This window comes from Ictalurus punctatus, chromosome 22, assembly GCF_001660625.3.
Source record: "Ictalurus punctatus breed USDA103 chromosome 22, Coco_2.0, whole genome shotgun sequence".
Lineage (NCBI taxonomy): Eukaryota > Metazoa > Chordata > Actinopteri > Siluriformes > Ictaluridae > Ictalurus > Ictalurus punctatus.
In genome coordinates, this window is record NC_030437.2 from 2,986,895 (window position 1) to 3,009,127 (window position 22,233).

The following is a 22,233-nucleotide window of genomic DNA, read 5'->3' on the forward strand; positions in this document are numbered from 1 at the left end:
CGTGCTATGGCGACTGTTATTGCTCATTTCTTTAAAAAATCTTGAAATTGGTCTGAAACCAGGCTTTATGTTGTTATATTGGTTTTCCTTATAATTTCATGATAATAAATATTAGATCAGTTTGACTGTATTTAAGGAATATGTGCTTGATATCATGTAAGCTGATCCAGTTCTGCAAGTTTTGGAGGTTTTTTTTTTCTTTCTCAAGCACAGGATTCACTTTATTTATGAACCCCTTCACAAACACACTCAGCTCACAGTGTTGTGTCACTGCAGCACACACACACACACACACACACACACACACACACACACACACACATTCACACGTGCACACACTGGTGTGAGGCCGGAACTATCGGAGAGACGCCTAGCTGCCTGCACCACACTGATAACCTCAATGCTGTGTGTACGGCAAGGCTGAATGTCAAATCTCTCCCTGCCCCCTACGAAGAGTACGAAATAACGTCTTCTACCAACAATTATATTAAACTAAATATCTAAAAGTGAGCCTTTTTGGATTAAGCTCACTACTCCTTATGTGAGTGCACTAGACACAGTATGGCATGATGGCTTTTACACTACACAAAGTGTACTATATCCTAGACCTAGACCATCTGTCAGTTCTCAGGAAAGTGGGAGGAGCCGATTCAGTATAGAGACTCGTTGACTAATCTAAGGGGAATTTCACGGTCATTTGCTAAAATTCAGGTTACGCATGAGGGATGAATCCTTAAAAAATAAATAAAAAAGGCTGTTTGACACACACATAATGGTGGACTGGACTTTTATTGCTAGCTGTTAACTTCCCTTACTTCTTAGACTTCTCGTGGATCCAGTGCAAAACTACAAGAGGAAAAGTAGTCACCAAACATGTCCGGGCATGATTTAATACATTTAGGGCAAAGAGGGATTTATTTCGTTTTCATTTCTGGATCAAAACTCTCACTTGTAACGAGGCGATTTGTTTCCAGTCGAATCTTTACTAAAAGTGGACTGTAAAATAAATATCTTAAGTAGAACAATGGTATCATTATGCCATGTCATGCCAGTTCTTCACCAATTGACTTGACATAGAAAACACGGAGGAATGCAAATATCCCCCAGCATTGCGACTTCCTGTTGCACAACCACCACTCAATGACTCACACAATACACCTTGAACTATGAGGTGCTGCAGAGTTGACATGATTTACCGGCATGACTACATTTACCTAGAGTCAGAGGTAGTGGAAATCCACCAAAAAAAGTCCAAAAAAACTACTAATATTCATCTAAAGCCAGAAGTCTGTGCCTCATGACACACACTGATTTTGTTTATTGTTTTGAACGTAAACTTACATTAATTAACTACTAATAAACAACAACCAATAGCTGTAGTTTTCAGGCTAACACTTATGCTGCATTCGACTAATATGACCTAAAGCATCATCAGATTTTCAAACAAGTCCTGAAAGTAGATAAAGAGAGCACTATGGAACAAATGAGACAAAACTATTATACATGGTCATTTATTTCTTGAGGAAAAGGATCTAGTATTACGTTTCTGTGAATGGCAAAGGTATGTGAACCTTTGCTTTCAATTTCTGGTGTGACTCTCTTGTGCAGCAATAACTGCAGATAAATGTTTGGGGTAACTGTTGAACAGTCCTGCACATCGGCTTGGAGGAATTTTAGTACAGAACAGCTTCAACTCTGTGATGTTGGTGGGTTTCCTCACATGAACTGCTTGCTTCAGGTTCTTCCACAAACTTTCTATTGGATTAAGGTCAGGACTTTGACTCGGTCATTCCAAAACATTAGCTTTATTCTTCTTTAAACATTATTTGATAGAACGACTCGTGTGCTTAGGACCGTTGTCTTCCTGCATGACCTACTTTCTCTTGAGATTCATGGACAGATCCATCCATCCATCCACCTATTTTCTATACCGCTTATCCTACAGGGTCGCAGGGAAACTGGAGCCTATCCCAAGGAGCATGGGGCACAAGGCAGAGTACACCCTGGACCGGGTGTCAATTCATCGCAGGGTGCAATCACATACGCATTCACACACCTATTCATACTCACGGAGTGAGTAGATGTCAAATGTCAGATGTCCTGACATTTCCCTTTAGAAATTGCTGGTATCATTCAGAATTCATTGTTCCAAGTCGTCCTGGCCCAGATTAAGGAAAAACGCGCAAAGAAGTTGAATTCTCTGTTTTTTGTTTTTTGTTTTTCTTATAAAAGAGATATAGACAAACCTATACATATATATATATATATATATATATATATATATATATATATATATATATAAAAAAAAACCTTTTATATAACCCCGGTTATATAGGTTTGTCTATATAAAGTTTGAGTTCCCTCTAAACATAAGGCAGTTTCTCTGCATCCTGTTCGTGAACAGACCTGCCACACCTTATATGGCAAAAAAAAAAAATTAATCTGACAGTGCAATGCGGTTTGACAATCCATCCTTCCATCCATCCATCCATCCATCTTCTACCGTTTACTCCTTCTTCAGGGTCACGGGGAACCTGGAGCCTATCCCAGGGAGCATCGGGCACGAGGCGGGGTATACCCTGGACAGGGTGCCAGTCTGGTTTGACAATATAAGGTATTATTTTTATACTCCCTTCCAAAATTAGCCTCTGTTATGACATCACAAAAATGCAAATCGAACCTCTACATCAACCGACATTTGTGGTTTTACACTGTAACTAAGCCGATATACGTAATACCATGACCATGACACCATGTAGGAAATTCTGTATGGTTTGTTGTCTAATCCCACAAAGAGTCATCATGTTTTTGTGGTGGTTCTGCAATTACTATGTGCCACTTAACAAACTACTTTCTGTGTGTATGTGTGTGTATGTGTGTGTGTGTGTGTTTCTCTTGCTCTCTATCCCTCACTCGTGTTGTCTTTCTGTCTCCTCTGATAATGTGCCGCTCGTGTGCGATAAGAAGACATTTGGACTTTGCTTCTGAAATATCAGCACACAAAAAGAAAATGACGGCTGCTCGTTTTTTTCTTTTCTTTGATCTTTACTTTGATGCCGAACTAAATGTTTAAAATGTGAGTCTGGTTAATAATACATGGCTTCATTTGTCTTCACTTCTTTAACACAGTGTGTGCGGAAATAAAGTTTGTGAGAGATTAGACATTAGGTTAGACAAGTCACATTTTGGACACAGTAGACTAAAGATATTTGTTCACTTTCTTAAAACCATGTTAATAAAGGCTTCTGGGGGAAATCAAAAATATAGTGAAGGTAATGTCCATGTACATGGGTTGTTTCTGAATCAAAAAGTCAGAAGGATTATTAGGAATACTGTTAAGAATTCAAACTATAAAATAGTTTGGGTTTGTTTAAAGTCGTTATCGTTGCTATAGTGACAGCTCTTACAGAGGGACATAATCGAAGCCTAATATTAAACTGACTAAAAAAAAAGCCATGAATAAGATAGAAAACAGTGCAATTGTTGACACGGTGAAGGAGAGGTTTATGCAACATTTATGGAAGGAGTCTCAAGTGTCAATGCTTTCTAACGGTCAATAAGTTTCCAGACACATTTCCAGAGTTTGTGCTTTCTGGTTTATCAGTTACATGGCTGTGATTTTTATTTATTTATTTATTTTTGGTCTCATTAACTGAGAGAGAGAGAGAGAGAAAGCAATAACAGGAAATAATTTATCTTGTGGATGTTCCACGACATTTACATAAATGTAACTGTAAACTGTTAGAAAGAGCGATGCATTGTTCATGAATTTATTAAAAATGGTAATTGTTGGCAAACTGCTGTGGTATACAAGGAATCACACACTTTAGATCATGCTGTTATATGAAATTTGATTGTTCGATAATATAGTGTTAACGACTAACCACTGGGACCATCGAGTAAAGAAAAATTAATACCGGCACCCTAAATATTATACGTAATTACTGGTGTGATTTATTTTTTTTTTTTATGACAACAATGTTCCAAACTTTTATAGATCTTTATCAGATCATGCAAATGATCTGACACAAGCTTCTTTCTCTACATTTCCATTTTAGTCCACTTTCCAATGTGTGCAGGTAATTTAGAAAAAAGTTTTATTGAAGAAGGCCTGCGTAAGCTTCGCCCACACCTGCATACATGGCTGATGTAATTTGTTGTACTCACGCAGTGTTTAAGGGCGTTGTCTTCAAGCCTGTGCATACTAGAATTCGCGCAGTACAATAGAGTTGTTGCTCATGCATGCTCATTGGAAATTAGCCGACACAGTTCTGAGATCAGCCAGCTCAGATGGTGTTTGAGCAGTATCTTATCATCCTATATATCCGCCTTGTTTTGATGAGTCACTCTTTGGTGGATGTAATATAACACCCAAGTTAATGTGGCGTTAATAATTTACACTAACTGTACTCATATATGGTCATTTGTGCAGGTTTCTGAGATTCGCTCCAGACACACCTGTGTGAACTTTTTAGCTGCAGGTGGTTATTCAAGCCCATATAAGCACTTGTAGGAGTTTGTATGCACAGTAAGATAACAAGAGCTGAGCCATTAAAAAAAAATCTCTCCAACATATGCTTTTAAAAAAAACGAAGAAAAAAAAGCGTGGCTCGAAATGTCACCTGTTTCATTACTCTTTAAAATGTGCACTCATTATTTCACAGAGGCGTGAACCCGAGACATGTGACATATGGCTTGAATCAGGGTAACAATTTCATAACTTCAGGCTCAACTCATGAAGTCAGAAAGAACACCGACTTTTCTGATTTAAAAACCAGAGACTTGGCGTCCCCAGTTGTGTGACGGTGTTTAAATAAAGATAAATAAAAAAAACAGCTGAAAAAAACCCCACCAGGAATTAGCAGCTTCATTGACAAAGCAAACACTGTTTTTTTTTGTTTTGTTTTGTTTTTTAAGCAACCAATGGAAGTAGAAACCCTGGATTGGTAACTATCAGTAGATTTTAAATAGATTAAGTGTATTGTTGACATTACCTCTTTTGGCCACAAGACACAACTAAGTGGTTTATCAGTAGACCTTGAACTCATGACCTTCAGATTCGTAACCCAATACATTAACCACGGACCTATCACTTCTCTTCTATTTGAAAGTCAGTGATTGAGTAAAACTCATTCTGTGTGTTTGATTACGCGATGAAATCAAACAGTTCTTTGGGGTGCAGTCAGACTTTCAGACAGTCCTGCAGTAACACTCGATAGAAGTATCGTTGCCTGAAGCCTCTCCTTCATCACACTGCTTTATCTGCTCTGTCGGTGTGTGTGATAATGAGAGTAGCTCCTGGGACAGGAAGGTTTATGGCGCTTGAAGTCATTAGTGAGAATGAGAACGAGTGCTGTGTCCTGACGGCTGTCCCATTGACCCGGGCCATCTCTTTAAATTTTATAGCAGCACTGCTGCATTTATTTTACAGGCCCCATTATATCTTATCTTCATCTCCCTGATGATCAGTATAAACAATAATGATGGAAACGGATCGGGGATCGACCTAAAGGTGTCTGTGGGTGACAATAAATAAGGGAATGGGTTGGTGGTGAGCACCTTTACACCATTATTCCACTGTGATAATCTTAAAAATAATATGAATCCAATGTGCAGTTGTTGGATAAACAGGAAATCACTTTTAGTGTTGATTTAGTTAGAACATGATATATAGTATATTTTGGCCTGAACTCAACTTTAGGGTCTGGCAAAATGTTTGAACTGATAGAAAAGTGCCATCATATTATCACAATAGGTTTTATAAGGGAGAGAAAGAGAAAGGAACTCATAGAAAGGATATATTTTGTGCCACCTGCTGGTGAATGAGTATAAAACACTGAGGAAAAAGACGGTTGTCTTTTTAAACAATAATATAATAAGCTCTGTTATTGGCTATAAGGTTTAGGTTAAGGTTTAGACCATGAAGCTCCATGTAGTGAAGAGTGCTAGTAATGAAGCGAATTTTTCACTCGTACAAAACTCGTATAAAATCGTGGGAAATGTCGCTGTGTGCAGCCGGGATGAATGAAGCACTATAGTGAGGAGCTGAAATGAGAAACAAACAGACAAACAAACAAACAAAAATCTCACGTGAGGATGTTGTGTGGAGATTTAGTGTCAGCCTCAGTGCTAGTCGCTAGCATAGGAAGAAAAAAAATAATAATAATAAAACAGGAATACACTGCTCATTTACCAGCGGTTTTCATTCATAAAAGACCAGAAGAATGTTTCAACATTAAAATTTAAAGAAAAAGGTCGACCGAAAATGACATTTCCACAAGTTTTTCCTCATCACTGCAAAGGTAAATAATCAGGTAAGACGTGTGAGTTCTGAAGTTTGGAAGTTTGCTACTTTAGCTACAAGCCTAGTGCTGTTTTTCACAAAATCTGTCAGTAATGATTTTTATATATATATATATATATATATATATATATATATATATATATATATATATATATATATATATATATATATATAGATAGATAGATAGATAGATAGATAGATAGATAGATAGATAGTGTTAGCTGTGAAGCCATTTTTCATTCATAGAAGGTATTTATTTTTAAAAAAACAATATAAATATATATTGTTGCACACTGTATCCAACACTCGTACCATTCCTAACTAACTAAAACAAAGCTAATGTAGCTACTATGTAATGAAAGTTTATAGCTATTAGTTGTGCAAACTGCAGGTCTGAATCAACACAAACTCGATTTATTCAGTACCTCAGACTTGTTTATGTGTTTTCTGACACACTGTTCTCTATAAAATATTTAAAACCTTGCCAAAATGACGTAACAGATAAAGACAGAACTCCATTTTGAATGTGAATCACTATCTTCCCCACAGAGTTTGGTAAGAAGGCATTGCCTAAAGTTTTAAAATGCAGATTTTATTCTCGAAGAGATGTAGATGAACATATTGTTTGTTTGGTTTCATTTAAAAGAAAAAAAAAAAAAAAAAATCTTGTGCAATTTTATGAAACCGCGTATGTAGAAACGGCCTTCAGACCCAAACGATGTCTCCGGAGGTGAGTGTATGATGACACAGTGTTATGTATTAGCTACACAAGCCTTACAGCTTCATTAGAAAGCTCAAGACTCAAACGTCAGACACTAAAATTAAAATGGCTCAGTAACACAGGCATGGAAAGAGAGCATTTCAATACCATGGATATGGTGAGACAAAAAACAAAAATAGATTTCGGTAAAATTGTGTCTCTGGACTCTAGGGCGAAATCGTTTCTGCTGCGCCACTGGGGAACGGAATTATATCAACACTTGATGTGAAGATTTAAAGAGTAAACATAATGGAAATGATCTGTGGATTACGACGAGACGACAAGTTAGCATTAGCAAATGTATGTGTGTTAGTGAACTATATAAAGTCACAACAATATGTAAAAAACAAAAACAAAAAAAGAATGAAATCAAAATCATTAGAAAATAAATTTCTAGATTTCATTTCCACCTGAGGATTTCCTGGATGACGCAGTAGAGATTATTTGTCGTATTAGTCACGTAGGTAAGTCACATGTGCACTCGCTAGTCAGCATTTTAATGAGATGCATCACTCTGGAATGTACAGGAGTGGCTTTGACCTTGACTGACACCTGATAGTGAGATCTTTGGTTAGATTATTTGAGAGGACATGTTGTCGTAGAATTGATCATTTTGACCCCTATGGTAATGAGGAGGATGCCTGAAAACTAGCAGCGTTCAGATCAAACACCTGGCAGAAAAGCCGATTTACTGAAGGAGAAAGGACATGGAGTATGAAAGACACACATTTGTGAGCTAATAGCAGAAAAGGCAGGCAGGACTGTCATCTGTTTGGGCAGGAAATTAAATGCGGGCGATGGTTATATTAACTACACCAGACTTTTGCCTTGTTTTTTTCTTACTGCAACATCTGGAAAAAAAAAATCTCCTGTTCATCAACATACGCTTGATTTGTTGTGGTAAAATTCTGTTTTTTCTCTCCACTTAGCAATGTCCCTAAATGCTTCATTATGCTGGGTTTTGCATTGTTTCAACCGAAGTGTGTAAAGTTTTCAGCTTTCAGTCGCTGAACTCTTCCTTTATGAACGAAGAAACGATTCCTGAAGAAGTCCATAATTCAAAAGGTCCTGCTTGAGCGTTAAAAGACATCTCGAGACATTCATGCTAACTGGATGACATCTTTCACTGTTAATGACCACCAGGATGTGTCTTTCGCTGAGCGAGCTCTATTAAAAATCACCAGAAATGAGCCCCATGGAGGGGAGCGGATTAATGAAGGCAATGATTTGGAAAAGACGGACACGGTGTCGCGCTGCCATATCCATCTGTGCTCTGACAACCTTTTCTACTCGCCTCTTTCTCTCTCCAGTTACATCTGTCTCGCTGGCACGTGATCGTCTGTTGTGGCCGACTTTGGTCAGAGCAGATAAGAGGATTTTTTTCCCCCTCAAAGGTTTTTTGGGAGATTGCTCTTTTTTTTTATTTTCCATTGATTGAAAAGGAAGCTGGCAGGAACAGATGGCTGTGTGCTCGCTCCATATTGGCTATATTAACCCTTGAAACCTGAGCCAATTCCTAAGCTCTTCGAGTTCACGTATTAGTTTCAGCACTTATTACAGGGGGTTAGTGCACTACATGGTGTAGAAGCCATTTGGCAGAGTTCTATTCATGGCATATTAAGTGAAAAACTAATTATTAACTAATTATAAACTATTATTATTATTATTATTTTTGCAAAATAATAGTAAAGAATAAAGACCTTGGGACTTGTTGTTGTAGCAAAATAATTAGCTTCACTACTGGTCAGAGCTGCTGTTATAGAAAATGAATCCACACCTATTGACCAATCAGATTCAAGAATTCAACAGCGCACATTTTCACAACTTTAACCAAGACCAAGTGAATTGGTTCAAGTTATTATAACTAAGTTATTTATGTGGGAAGTGCTGATTGGGTACTGGTGGTTGCGTAGAAGTTTGAGGAGCAGGAACGATCATGTGACTGGGGATTAGGGGTAGTTTGCTGTCTGGCTTAGGATTCTGTGAAATGGAGTATAATTTTATTAGTATTGAATTAGTAAATACAACCAGAAACTCTTTCCATTTAACTTTATTGGATAAACTGTTTATCATTAAATGACATTAAAATCTTGTGGGGGGGAGAAAAAAAAATCAAGCAGAAACATTTTTGACAGGAAAACAAAAAATCCTGCAATTATGCATATATGTATTGTCATGTGGATAGATTTTCGTCATCAGCAGCAGGAGGAGAGCTGAGCTGAGGAGGAGACCAGAATAATTTAGTTATTAATTCAGGAAAAATCAATTTCACATTTGATGGGAAACTATGGCATTAAAAGGGCAGTTTCTTGCACTTTCATGTAATTCCTTTCTTCGCTCTGTGTTGTCATCTTGATGATGTTGATCACCGTGGAGACGAACAGAAACTGACGGATATTAATCAGTCGCTTGTAGATTCTGTCCGTTCCGTTTCCGTCACCCGAAACGAGAGAAAAATATACATAATTTGCTTTATACAAAGAAAAAAAAACCCACGCGCAACAGCAGCAACATAGTGTATGTTAAACAAAATGTTAATCCCGTTCTAAAAGCGGCTGTTTGCTTCAGTTCTCTCTAAACTGACGCCATGCTGTAAGAGGCTTAACTTCTTCCACCACTGTATCGGTTGCAGGAAATGAGGCGTCTGTCAGATTGAAGTTTTTTTGTTTTTTTTAAAAGCTCATTTTGGGCTGGTGTCAATTATCTGACTGTAACTGGTTCAACAGAGCAACGTCCTCCTTGCAGAGACGACCGCAGTAACTGCTGTCGTTATCTAAGAGAAACACATTGGAGCTGTTTTTTTGATGCTCAACCCAAGATCCATGCTTATGCTCCGCCCCCCAAACCCCCCCACCCCCACCCCCCGCAACTTCTGCTTACACATCTTAAAACAACATTAAACAGAAAAGCACATATTTTATTCACCTGCGACCCAGTCCCTGCTTTTACAATGGCTCCCTACCGGCAACACGAAACGTCGCAGTACACAGTGTGCGGAAAAAACAGATCCTCACTCACGAAGGGGAAACCATGTCGCTTCTATTGAAACGCGCCACATATTTGACCTCTACAATGCTTTATAGTGCAACCAAACCACGAAATAAGTAAGTAGTAGCACACTGAAGCGTTAAAGGTCCATGCTGCCTGTGAACCAGTGGCGAAGCTTAAAAGAAAGAAAAAAATGGTCAAGAAGGTTTATGACCCGAGCCGATCCTCGTAATGACGGTACAGCCGAGACAGAACTTTCTTCGAGTGTTCCCCTCTTCTTTTTTAAAGCGGTGCGTCCTTTTACTCTGTGGTTCCGCATCCTTCATGTTCACATCTCTCTCTTTGTCTGGAGCCGGACGTGAGCACTCGAGTCACGAGTGTACAGAATGATAGTGTTCGCGTCTCTCCGTCACTGATTGTAGTCCGGCTGCGTCTCGCTCGGACTCTGGGCCGAGCTTTTCGAGTGGATCTTGCTGATCTCCTCGAGCGCACTGGCCAGGGAGTCCAGGTCTCCCGAGGCCTGGTGCCGAGCCTCCCACAGGCTGAGGATGACCCCGGACGGGCTGCGCTGCTTAGCGAAATACGACAGGTTCCTGAGGAAGGAGACAAAATGACAAGAGATGTGATTGACTGAAAGTAGTCCCTGGGCTACAAGAAATCTACATAGGGTTATTGTATAATAATAATAATAATAATAATAATAATAATAATAATTACAGCAACTGTATTTCTTTCTTTCTTTATATTCTAGTAACAATAATCACATTAATACTAATACTAACTCTTTACACTGAAGATGTGCTAAGTAAGGAATAACACACCGGAGGGTGTGCAGGTATAATAAATATAATAAAAATATATTTTAAAAATCCATGATATGATTACAACTTTGAATTTGACAGCAAAGTCCAGGAGACTTTGTACAAAGCTGGAAACTCCTTCAATAAAGATCTGGCAGAAAACCTCATATCACCAATTATATTTTTTTATTTGTTAAATAAGAACGCATTTTTTAGTAGCCTTATATGTGGTGCGGCCACCATGCAAGTCCCTGTTAGCGAGTTGTTACCATAGAAATGATTACACATCAGAACAGGATATTTTTCATTTATTTTACTGCTGAAACTACCGCCAGAGCTGCTGCTATTGAAAATTAATCACCGGCTTCTGACCAATCAGAATCAAGAAACGAACAACATTGTGTTATAATACTGTTGTATATGTTTATTATTTAGCGCTAATTGTGTGTAAAAGTCGTATAAAATGTTGCTATTTGTGGCTGCCCCTCCTTTCCTGTGCCCTTATTCCCTTCATCTTTTCTCTGCTGAGCCATTTATCACTCTGTGCCGTTCAGACGTCTGGCTCTGATAAGAGAGAGTAAGAGGGAAAGCCAGCACTGAGTCATCTACAGCAAACGACAAACATGCTGCTTTACATTTTCTAAAATATATTATCATAGATTATCTTGTTTAGAATTACACGTACTAAAAAGCCCATTTAGGGTTTTGCATCAGGTGTTTGCATTAATCCTGTGCTCATGTTTACGGCCACTTGATGGCAGTGTTTCAACATGCTTGTGCATTTAAACGCCAGACAATAAGCAGTTATTTGCTCGGAGCCGTAAATTATCTGAAAAGCCCTCAGCGTTCATGAAATAATAACGTTTCTTAATAAAGCTAAACAACGATGGAGCTCGGATCTAAAACCTTCTTGGGAAATGACATGCTTACCATGCATAAGTTATTAAATATTGCAGAACATGCATAATGTATAGCGTATATGCCATAAAAGCATGATTATTTAAAGAGTTTTGTCTTGTATCAGAGAAGCGTGCGTCAGCGTTAAGTGGAAGAAGTGAAGGGAAAGCGGAGATATGTAGTGGTTTCTTAAACAAGAAATAACACAGCAACTTGTTAAGCTGAACAAAGATGGCATGTTTGCGTGAGGCTTTTACCTCTGAATGTGGAGTTTCTGAGCGAGGAGCTGCCAGTCCTTGCCCTTGGTGTTGGCAGTGTCGAAGGTGGCGCAGATGCGCTGCCGAATGGACGGAGGGATTTTGAAGGCTTTAGCGCCCGTCTGGGAGGTGACCGTGCAGTCGGTCTGCATAAAAAATGGGAGCGTCTCCTTCTCCTTCTGGAAAAACATCAAAAGGCAAACATCATTTAGCGAGCTCTGCTGCTGAACTGAAGAAACGCAAGTGTCGTGACGTGCCATAATGATCGTGTCACAAGGACGTCCACGAAAGAAGAACTGACCTCCTCCACACAGGTATAGACCTGCAGGATCTGCTCGTGACCTTTGACCTGGCGCACGCTGATCTTGCAGGAGAGCTGCATGGTGCCGACATTGAAGCGCTCCAGAGAGAAGGCACAGTGCAGAGGATGCTGGTTACTGTTCCATACCTGCGAGAAGGAGAACTCCTGCAACACACACAGACAGAGAAAAGAGGAGAGAGAGAGAGAGAGAGAGAGAGAGATAGCAGAGAAATGGAAAAAGAGTGGCGAGAACGAGGAGAGGGAGATTAAAACATGGGGAAAGAGTAGGAAGGAAGGAAAGAGTGGAGGGAGACAGAGAAATGAAAGAGAGTGGAGCAAGAGAGCACAAGAGGGGGTAAAGAGAGAGAGCTTGGAAGAAGATGGAGGAGAGAAAAAGGAGAGAGAAACAGAGAAAACGTGGGGAAAGAGATAGAGAGAGTAGGGTGAAAGGAAAGGATTAGAAAGGGGCAGACATAGAGACAAAAAGGGAGAGAGATAGAGAGAGAAAGAAGTACAGACCAAATGTAAGATAGAGGGGTAGATGAAGAAGAGCGAGAAGATAGTGAGATGGAGAACAAACGAGGGAAGAAGAGATTAAGAAAACATGGGGGAAATGTTGAAAAAGAGGAGGAAGAAAGGACAGGGGAAGAGCAAGAAAAAGTGGTGGAAAGGACACGGAAACGAGAGAAAGTGGAAATGGAGATAGAAACACAAGTGAGAGGAGAGAAAGAGTAGGAAGAAAAGAAAGAGGGAGATAGGTGAGGAATAAAGCATGAGGGAAGAAAAAAGAAGAGAGAGACACAGATTTGAAGAGAGGGGAGAGGAAGATAGAGAAAACATGGGGGAAAGTGATATAGAGAAAGAGTGGATGGAGAGACAGGACAGAGGGAGGAGACAGAGGCAGAACAAGGAGAGAGGAGGAGAAAGAAGAAAGGGGAAGATGCGTGTAGAGAGGTAAAGTGATGAAGAATTGTAGGGAGATGACAGTAGCGGGGAGAGATGAAGAGAGGAGAGACACAGTGTTCAGCCATGGAGTAAAGTCACCGAGTCAGCACTGCTACTCTGCTAAAATAGCTGTATTTGAGACGTTCAGGACGAAACCAGGCTCGGACCCAAATCCCCGTTAATTCCAGCAGTCAGGTCACTCTCGTGTTAAGCCTCACGCCCGCTACGTGAGCGCCGCAGAGCAACGTCAGCTTTGATGTCGAATTAATTTCAGCAATGAGGCACAAGAGCAGCGAGCACCCTTGACTTCCCGCAACCCGCCGTCAAGAGAGGCTGTTCTTCATGGAGGGACAGAAGAGGTGCATGATGGGAATGTCGTCTAGAGTCTAAAATTTCGTCGAGCAGTCAAACTTTCAGATCTCTTTATCTCTCTATATACCGATGCTATTCTATTTCTAGGATCAGCTTCTCCCTCGTTTCCTCCAACCCCTAATCCATCACACATCCTCAGAGCTGATTCCAGATCAGCGTCAAAAGGACAGGTGTTAAGATGGAGAAGATGGGGCGAGAGATTAGTCCAGCCTAGTGGGACCCTAACACACCTGACTTGACTCAGCCGCTGATTAACAAGCCTTCATGATGTTAGCAAGGTGTTAGATCATCATCATGTCTCTGGTGTAAGAGGAATCTGAGCGCTCCTTAGCCGTTGATGCTAAGATGTTGGCTGGAAAAAAGGGCAGAAACCATTTCCTGAACAAAACTAATCTCATTGTACAGACGCTTGATGATGTGTCTGCTTCATGTCAGTTGATCATTTTCCTAAAACAGCATGTCCCCAGGTGTTTTATTCCTTAATTAATATCCAAGGAAGAACCATCTTCCAAAATAAACAAATATGTATATTTTTCTCCCATGAGATCATTCATCCATAACATCTAGCAATCCTGGAAGGCCAAGGGCTAACATTCATTTCCCCTGACACACGTAGCGCCAGCTGTGAACTGGTAGAACGCTAACTATCCCATTTTTGATACATCTCGTAACAGACGCCTGCAATTAACTAGCGGTGCTCTGAGTAACGGGAGAAGGTCATCCTTCCCACACAATTTCCATCTTGGGAATCTGAAGAGATCAACAGCCAAGTAGAAAAATCTTTTCTACATAAAGCAGAACGATGATGAGTATCTGCAGTACTTACAGCAAGATACTGTTCTTGTAGAATGCAAGAAATAACCTGAATAAAGATCCTCACCTGACAGGTGCTAAAGGGTTTGATGCTCCAGGGGAACTGGGGCAGATCCTGGATGGAGACCTGTAGACTGTAGGTGTTCCCTTTAAACAGAAGAGTCTTGGGTTCCTCCAGGAGCAAGCCATGCCTGTTGCTCTCTGCAGTCACTACTCCCTGCAGCAAGGCAAAAAAAGGCTTTCAATTATATAAAGAACTTCAACTGTTAGGTCTCTTTATGTAACTCTCAAGGGTTCTTTGGCTGATTGCCACAACCTTTAAAGGTTTCCCCAAAGGCTCAAACCAAAGAATGTCTAATAAAACGGCTAGACTGGTGTTATATTGAAGTGGTCTGCTCCTTCCTAGTTCTTTATCAGTTCTACTTCAGAATAGGAATGTTCCTGAAACCTTTCTGTGTGATTCACACTGGTGATGTCATGAACCTTACAAAGATCACACGATCCTTGGAGGTGTGATTTAGTCTGAAACTGCAGAGGTGAAGATGTTAGGATGGTGGTGTGCATAGACGATAATGAGGTGTCAGAGAGGGTCTGCTCTAGTTTGTTAGAGCTTCTTGTTTGAGAGCTTCTACAGCTTCTCAAGGAGTCTCAAGAAGGCCTGTCCCCAGACCTTTTGACCTGAGGGGTTCCTCTGTTGGAAAAGGACACAGGACAGCAAAATTGGTTGGTACCGTTGAGATGAACAAGACTTGGACTACTTGATGTGCTTTAAAAGGCTTGCTCAAATGTTATCTGAATGATCGATAATATTATCTTTCAAAAAGGTTTCTACGCAGAACCTTTAAGGGTTACCAGAGCGGGGCAATTAGATTGATTTAACCTTTTCCACAGATCTCGAACGGCTAGAAATCTTCATCTTCTCATTTAACAATGCAGATGTTACTCTCTCAGATTATGAGCCTTTACATAATCTTCAAGTTTGAATTGTTGCAAGTCCCTGTGGATATCAGTGTCTATTTGCCTGCACCTGACCACCAAACACATATGCTTGTTGAACATCTCATTCCAGATTTAGTCCTCCCTTTGGTGTTATAATAACTTCCACTCTTCTGGGAAGGCTTTAAACCAGAGTGTGGCTGTGGGGATTTGTGTTCATTCAGCCACAAAAGCAATAGTGAGGTCAGGCACTGATGTTGGATGAGGAGACCCGGGGTGCAGTCAGCGTTCCAGTTCATCCCAAAAGTGTTCAGCAGGAATGAGGTCAGGGCTCTGTGCAGGACACCCGAGTTCTTCCACTCCGACTTTGGCCCACCACGTTTACATGGAGCTGTCTTTGTGCACAGGGGCATCGTCATGCTGGAACAGGTTTGGGCCTCTTGGGTCCAATGAAGAGAAACTGAAATGCTACAGCACACAAAGACATTCTATACAATTCTGTGCTTCCAGCTTGAGGAAGAACCACAAGATCAGGTGTCCATGTACATTTTGGCCACCTAGTGTAAATGCGTGATGGGAAAACCTAATGGATGTGGCTGAATCCTGGCAAACAGCCAGCAATGATGAACGATCAGACTTTGACCAAAATCGAGTTTGACACCGACACCTCAACTTCAAGAAACCATAAATATATTTCACCGAACCAGCACTAACAACTGTCAATCTGACTGTAGAGGTTAGTCAATCAATCAACGCAAACGAAGAAGAGCACTTACGCTTACACACTCTGTCCAGAAGCCAGAAGATGAAATTAAACAGAGAACAGAACAGAAGTGAGTGAATGAGTCAGCAGTTATTTTGTCAGCGTGAACCGAGACCAGAGTGAAGACGAGACGATGAGGCTCGGGTTTAAAAGCTGTGCGTGACTTTTACCTATGATGATGATGATGATAATAATCCGAGTAAGAACTCATTTTCTGTTGTAAACTGAATTCTTTACAGTGCGTCAGTAATGTTGTTCTCCCATAAGAAGATTTGGTTATAAATGTAGAGGGTCTTTCAGTGGAACTGAAATGAACTTCTCAACATTTCCCTTTAAAACGGTTGCGATCGCTAGAAACAAACAGATAAACATTTCAGTTTCAGTTCAGAAAAGTCTGCGGTTTTCTGAGCTATTTGTAGAATTTGACTTTTGAAAATGTCAGATTTTTTGCCTTTCCACCACACATCACTGTAGGGTCACGGAGTTTCATTATGAACGGTGCATCAGATCATCGTTTTTGGTTCATTTCCGACCCTCCAGTAAAACCAGCGAACAAACCTTGCACGAGTGGAAAAACACACTCATGATTACTCATAATACTTGACATATTACTACAAGGCATTTCACAACTGAATAAATGAATGAAACGAACGTAGGTTCAGATGCTTGGACAGGAAGCGAGAATGCTGGTGTAGCTGATGTAAAGACTAAACGTTACACTCTTAATAAACACAATTAAACCCACAGTGCTATATCCATCATTAAATCCCACATGTAAAAGTGCTTTTTTAAAAAAAAACCCTGGAATCAACAGTACACAAGTCACAGATTTTTTTTGGTCGATGGTTCATGGGGGGAAAAAAAACCTGGCATCAGCATATCCACATTTAGAAAGAGTTGAATCCTCAGAGAATCCTTGCTTTTCCAGGCTCCAATGAAAAATGGCTATGGCGATGCAAAATCAGAGCAAAACACAAACCAATACACACAGAAAATGCACACACACACACACACACATACAGAAGAAAAAAAAAACAGAATCAGCCTGAACCTTCGAAAAGTAAATTGAATTTAAATTGATTAACGGCTGCCTTGCTTTCAGGTGTAGCACTGTTCATCTGTCATAACTGCTTTGTGTCTCACTGGCTTTCTCAGATACGTGTGTGTGTGTGTGTGTGTGTGTGTGTGTGTGTGTTAACGGCATCTATTCTGAGCATTCTCAATCTCGCCCTGCTTACTGATAGCAGTGTGAGCACTCATGCAGCACTACACTGATTGATTCTGACGTGTGTGTGTGTGTGTGTGTTTGTGTGTGTGTGTGCGTGTGTGCTGAAGAAAGAGAAACGGAAATGTTGACAGCTATATGAAAATACAAACTGTAATCATTCAGCGCGACATCAGCCCTTTATTGAAAACAAAACTTGCGGTTTGCTCCGTCACCTTTTGTTTTTTTTAACCACATCACACTTTCAGAATGAAACGTGATGCAGTATGAAAAAAAAAAAAAAATGTGTGTAATATCTGCCAACAAACACAGTGCACATAATTATGTCCTAACCTGCATTAGGAATTAGGCTTATGCTAATCCAGTGCAACATTTTGGGCATTTATTATTATTTATTTATTTTGAGCAGGATTGCCAGGATTGGAGTGGTTTGTTGGAGCCTACTTCTGGATCACTGGCTCTGCGGTGGAACACACCCTGGATGGGATGCCAGTACAATACAGGGCTCCATGCATACACTTTCTCACCTAGGATCAATTTGGAGTACCCGGTTCACCTAACAGCATGTTTTTGGGAGATGGGAGGAATCAGAAGAACCCACAGGAAACGTACACAGACATGGGGAGAACATGCGAAACTCCACTCACAACAACACAATATCCCAAGCTCAGGATTAAATCTCAGACCCTGGAGCTGTGAGGCAGCAGTGCTACCTGCTTCAGCACAAACGTAGAAGACTTATCTCAAATGGAAGTGGGTCGAGAGTAAAGAAGACGTGGGATCAGAGACATCATAGGGAAAGCAGCGGGAAAGGAAGTCCTGGAACATGTGACTTAAGGTAGAGATGATAGGAGCAGGGTACAATAAATCAGTAGAGAGTGATGGTGGGATTTCTAGCTTTGCACTAGACTGATGGACCGTTCAGTCAGTCTGATCAATCTGATCCTGAAAGATTTGGCACCGCTTTGGTGCACACTAGCTCTGGGTTTAGCTCCTGCAATAGCAAATGTGCAAACACAAAACCTCCGTAAGAATGAAAGAACACTGGATGTTGAGGAACTCGAGAACCTCAGCACTGTGCAGTACTTTTTACATTTATCTTTTCTGACAGATGTTTTTGTGTAAAGTGACTTCTAGAGTTTAGTTCTTGCTGGAGGGCCTGGCCGTGCCGTCCTAGCGCTCAGAACCTTCTGAAACCTTTAGAGCTAGCATTATCCTCTTAGTGTAAGCCCTCTCTGCTCTAGTCCTCCAAAGTCTAGATGGCATTTTGGGTAATATCTGGATTTGCTGCACCATCATCCGTCGCCTATTTGAAATAAAAGGATTATTCAGCCATAAATAACTTCTTTCACACGGGAAACACTCAACCACCAGCAGCTCATGAATGCATCTTCAATCTTCACTGACTCACCTCATTCATTCTCCATTAGCCACCTGCAGCTGAGCACCTGTGATCTCTAGTTAATATTCCCCATCCATTCCTATCACACTGTAAACAATGCTAACAAGAAACGTTCAGTATATTTCCGTATAAAAAAAGTCTGCCAAGATGCTATTTTTGCAGTCGAAATGCTAGTATTGGAGTTCAATGACCAATCTTATCTACTGGACCTTATTCCATTTATTACCTTTCCCCAAACTAGATGTTTTGCACAATCGGCCTTCACACTCCATCCACTCCAACCTGCATTTACATGAACAACCGTTGGTGCTCGGACTTGCAGATCGTCAATAAATACTGCTCGAGTGACTGGTCCTGGTGAAGAAATCTCGTCAGCATCTGTACTTCTCGAGAAGGCTGAGGAAATTTGGCCTGCCAAACAGTATCCTCAGCAGCTTCCACAGGTGTACTATTGAGAGCATCCACACCAGCTCCATCACAGTCTGGTTTGCACAGCTCAGGACCGCAAAGCTCTACAGCGGGTGGTAATTAATGTTTTTGTGGTTTCCTTATGTCCTGTTTAAAGTATGTCCGAGGTCGCTGGAAGGATTTGCAGAGTAAGAATTTCACTGTACTGTGTAACACACCTGTTTCGTGTACATGTGATGATAAACTCTTCAATCTGGAAAAACATGACAGCAAAACCAAAAACATGACAAAACCAAACATGGCACCAAAAATACGACAACAGTCCTCCAGTCTCAACCAGATGCCCTGTGAAGCTTTCAGTCAATCTTTCTAAAAACATAATAATAGTGAATGCCACATCCTAATTGTGTCTGTATTTGTATAACCGTAGAGCACTGTTCATACGGAATTACGTATTCAGTTTTACACAGACACACACACACACATACATAGACATACAGAAACTCAGTGACCCTCTTCATTTCCTGGCTTGTTAACACAGCAGGTCTGCTCCTCTAAGCGATGAGTCACGAGTCATGAGGTCGAATGGTTTAGATGTCGTGAGTCCAAACATCATCATGGACAAGGTTTGTGCGTGCGTGTGTGTGTGAGAGAGAGAGAGAGCTCATTTGCCTGTGGTTATGGTAGTCGGTGCCAGACGTGATGGTTCCAGCATCTCAGACACAGCTGCCCTTCTGGGGTTTTCACACACTGCAGTCTCTGGGGTATACTGAGAACGGTGTAATAAACAACACTAAACGTCGAGCATTGGACCGTGTGGGCGAAAAACAGAGTGTTAATGAGAGAGGTCAGAGATGGATAGACTCGTTCCAGCTAACAGACAGGAGACAGATACTCCGATTTAAAAAAACAATGGTTCGGCAGAACAGCATCTCTCACACTTGAACACGTACTGAACTTTAATTGCTGGATTTTTTATTTAATGTTGTTATCATATAAAACACTGCCAGAATGTAGTAGATGGAAGTTAGTTAGCGGGGCAGTTAATTCCTCAGAATTGCAGAATTGTATGGGAAGGCTACAGCAAATATTCAGTTGACGCACATGGATTTATTTGGCTTAATTATGAGAAGAACATTTTTCTTTATAGGTTGCCTTAAGTAATTATTAACACCAGGAATAGTAGAACAGTTGTTCTTTAATAGTTGAGTGTTTAGTTGGTGGCATGTACTGAACAGATACACAATGCTCTAATATTAAACCCAGTATGAATATATAATAATAATAATAATAATAATAATAATAATAATAATAATAATAATATGTTTAATTTATATAGCACCTGTCCAGAGTTAAAGGACACTTTAAAATACAATGATACATTAACAATGAACAATCATGGTGTCACATAATGTAGGTTAGGATAGATTCAAGTGCAGACAAGAACTTTATTATAGGAGAGACAGGCAGTGAAATCCAAAACGTGAGACAATAACGTGGTCAAAAACAGGCAAAAGGTCATGCGTTCGGCAAACGGGCATTAACTAGACTAAACAAGATTCGAACAACAGGGCGAGAACAAGATCAAAACTATGGCACAGAAACGAAGAACAACGGCTTGGTATACGGAAATCTCACGCAATACTTCGTGACGAACAAAGAGACACGAGGGGTTTAAATACTTAACGGAATCAAGGGTGAAACACAAAACAGCTGAGTACAATGGTGTTACATACGGGAAACAACCAATAATAATACGGGTCGGAGACAGGACATAAACCATAACAAAGCACACGTGTCCAAAGTAAACAAAGTCAATGTCACTGAAACCCGGAAGCTGTGAGGAAATAAATGCATGAACCAGTGTTTCAGCATCTTTGAGGCTAATGAAGGGACAGAGGCGAGCAATGCGACACTAGTCAATGTCACTAGTAAGGTCATAAAGGATATTTTTAGTAAGTGTTGGCGTTCTGATAATAAAGATCGTGCTGACAGTGGACAGGTCTGGAGAGCGGGAGCAGATCTACAAGCAGTATAGATTTGAATGTCATCAGCATATCAGTGAGTGGTAACTGAAACCATCACGGTGAACAAGTTGGACCCAAAGGCATTATATATATATATATATATATATATATATATATATATATATATATATATATATATACACACACAATAAATATCAGCGGTCCAAGAACTGATCACTGAGGGATGCGTAATTTTTAAGATACAGTAGGCGACTTATAATCCTGCATAGAAATGTAGAACTGTCTGTCCGTGAGATAAGAAATAAACCGGGAAAGAGCAGCACCCGTGACACCAAGACACCAAGAGACAGAAGAGAAGCAAGTCATGACAGACAGTATGAAAAGCGGAACTAAGATCACTGGTTATTTATCCAAAGCAGATTTGCTTTGAGAGGATTCTAACAGATCTATTCGAATAACTCTACGTATATTTCCTTATGCGCGAACGATTCTTGTTTTGACAAATCACCAGCCCTGAAGAGAGGCCACAGTGAGCTCGCTCAAGCTAGTCTGAAGAATTACTTCTGCAGCATGCAGATAGTACAGGCCATGACACGAACAACACAAATCCATGCCTCCGTCTTGCCACGTGTCCGCTGACGGTGTAACGATGCAGGAAAATAACACGTTACGCCACACAACAATTGAGCATCATTTGAACGCTACTGTGTTTGGGACTATGTACATCCCTTTATGCCACTTAACACCAATTGACCATCATTTGACTGCCACAGTGTCAGGGACCATGTGCGTCCCTTTACAGCCTGTGAACCTGTTTTAAATGGATTCTTCCAGCAGCATCGCATCACAAGCTGATCTACAAATAATGCCAGTTTATTATAATGACCAGCAATCCACAGATCTTAACCCAATGTGGCACCTTTGGGGAACTGTAGAATAGATGGTTCAGAGCATAAAAGCATAAGGACTTTTTCTAGCACTCTGGTGTGTCTGTGCCATACAATTGCAGGTCTGGGGTGCAACGATTATGGCACATTTGTTGGTTTGGTCTGCGTGTTGAACATGAGTCCAAAA

At 40.5% G+C, this 22,233-nt stretch overlaps 1 protein-coding gene across 1 annotated transcript in view; it reads right to left on the reverse strand.

The window, feature by feature from the left end:
* Nucleotides 1-9,930: 9,930 nt before the first annotated feature.
* The window catches only part of unc5db (unc-5 netrin receptor Db), a 162,237-nt gene continuing 149,934 nt past the window's right edge, over nt 9,931-22,233 (reverse strand). The window contains exons 14-17 of the mRNA XM_017451208.3: nt 14,505-14,654; nt 12,308-12,472; nt 12,007-12,185; nt 9,931-10,645 (exon numbers count right to left, since the gene is read on the reverse strand). Coding sequence (XP_017306697.1) covers nt 10,462-10,645; nt 12,007-12,185; nt 12,308-12,472; nt 14,505-14,654 — 678 coding nt within the window. The 3' untranslated portion in view covers nt 9,931-10,461. The remainder of the gene's footprint in view (nt 10,646-12,006; nt 12,186-12,307; nt 12,473-14,504; nt 14,655-22,233) is intronic.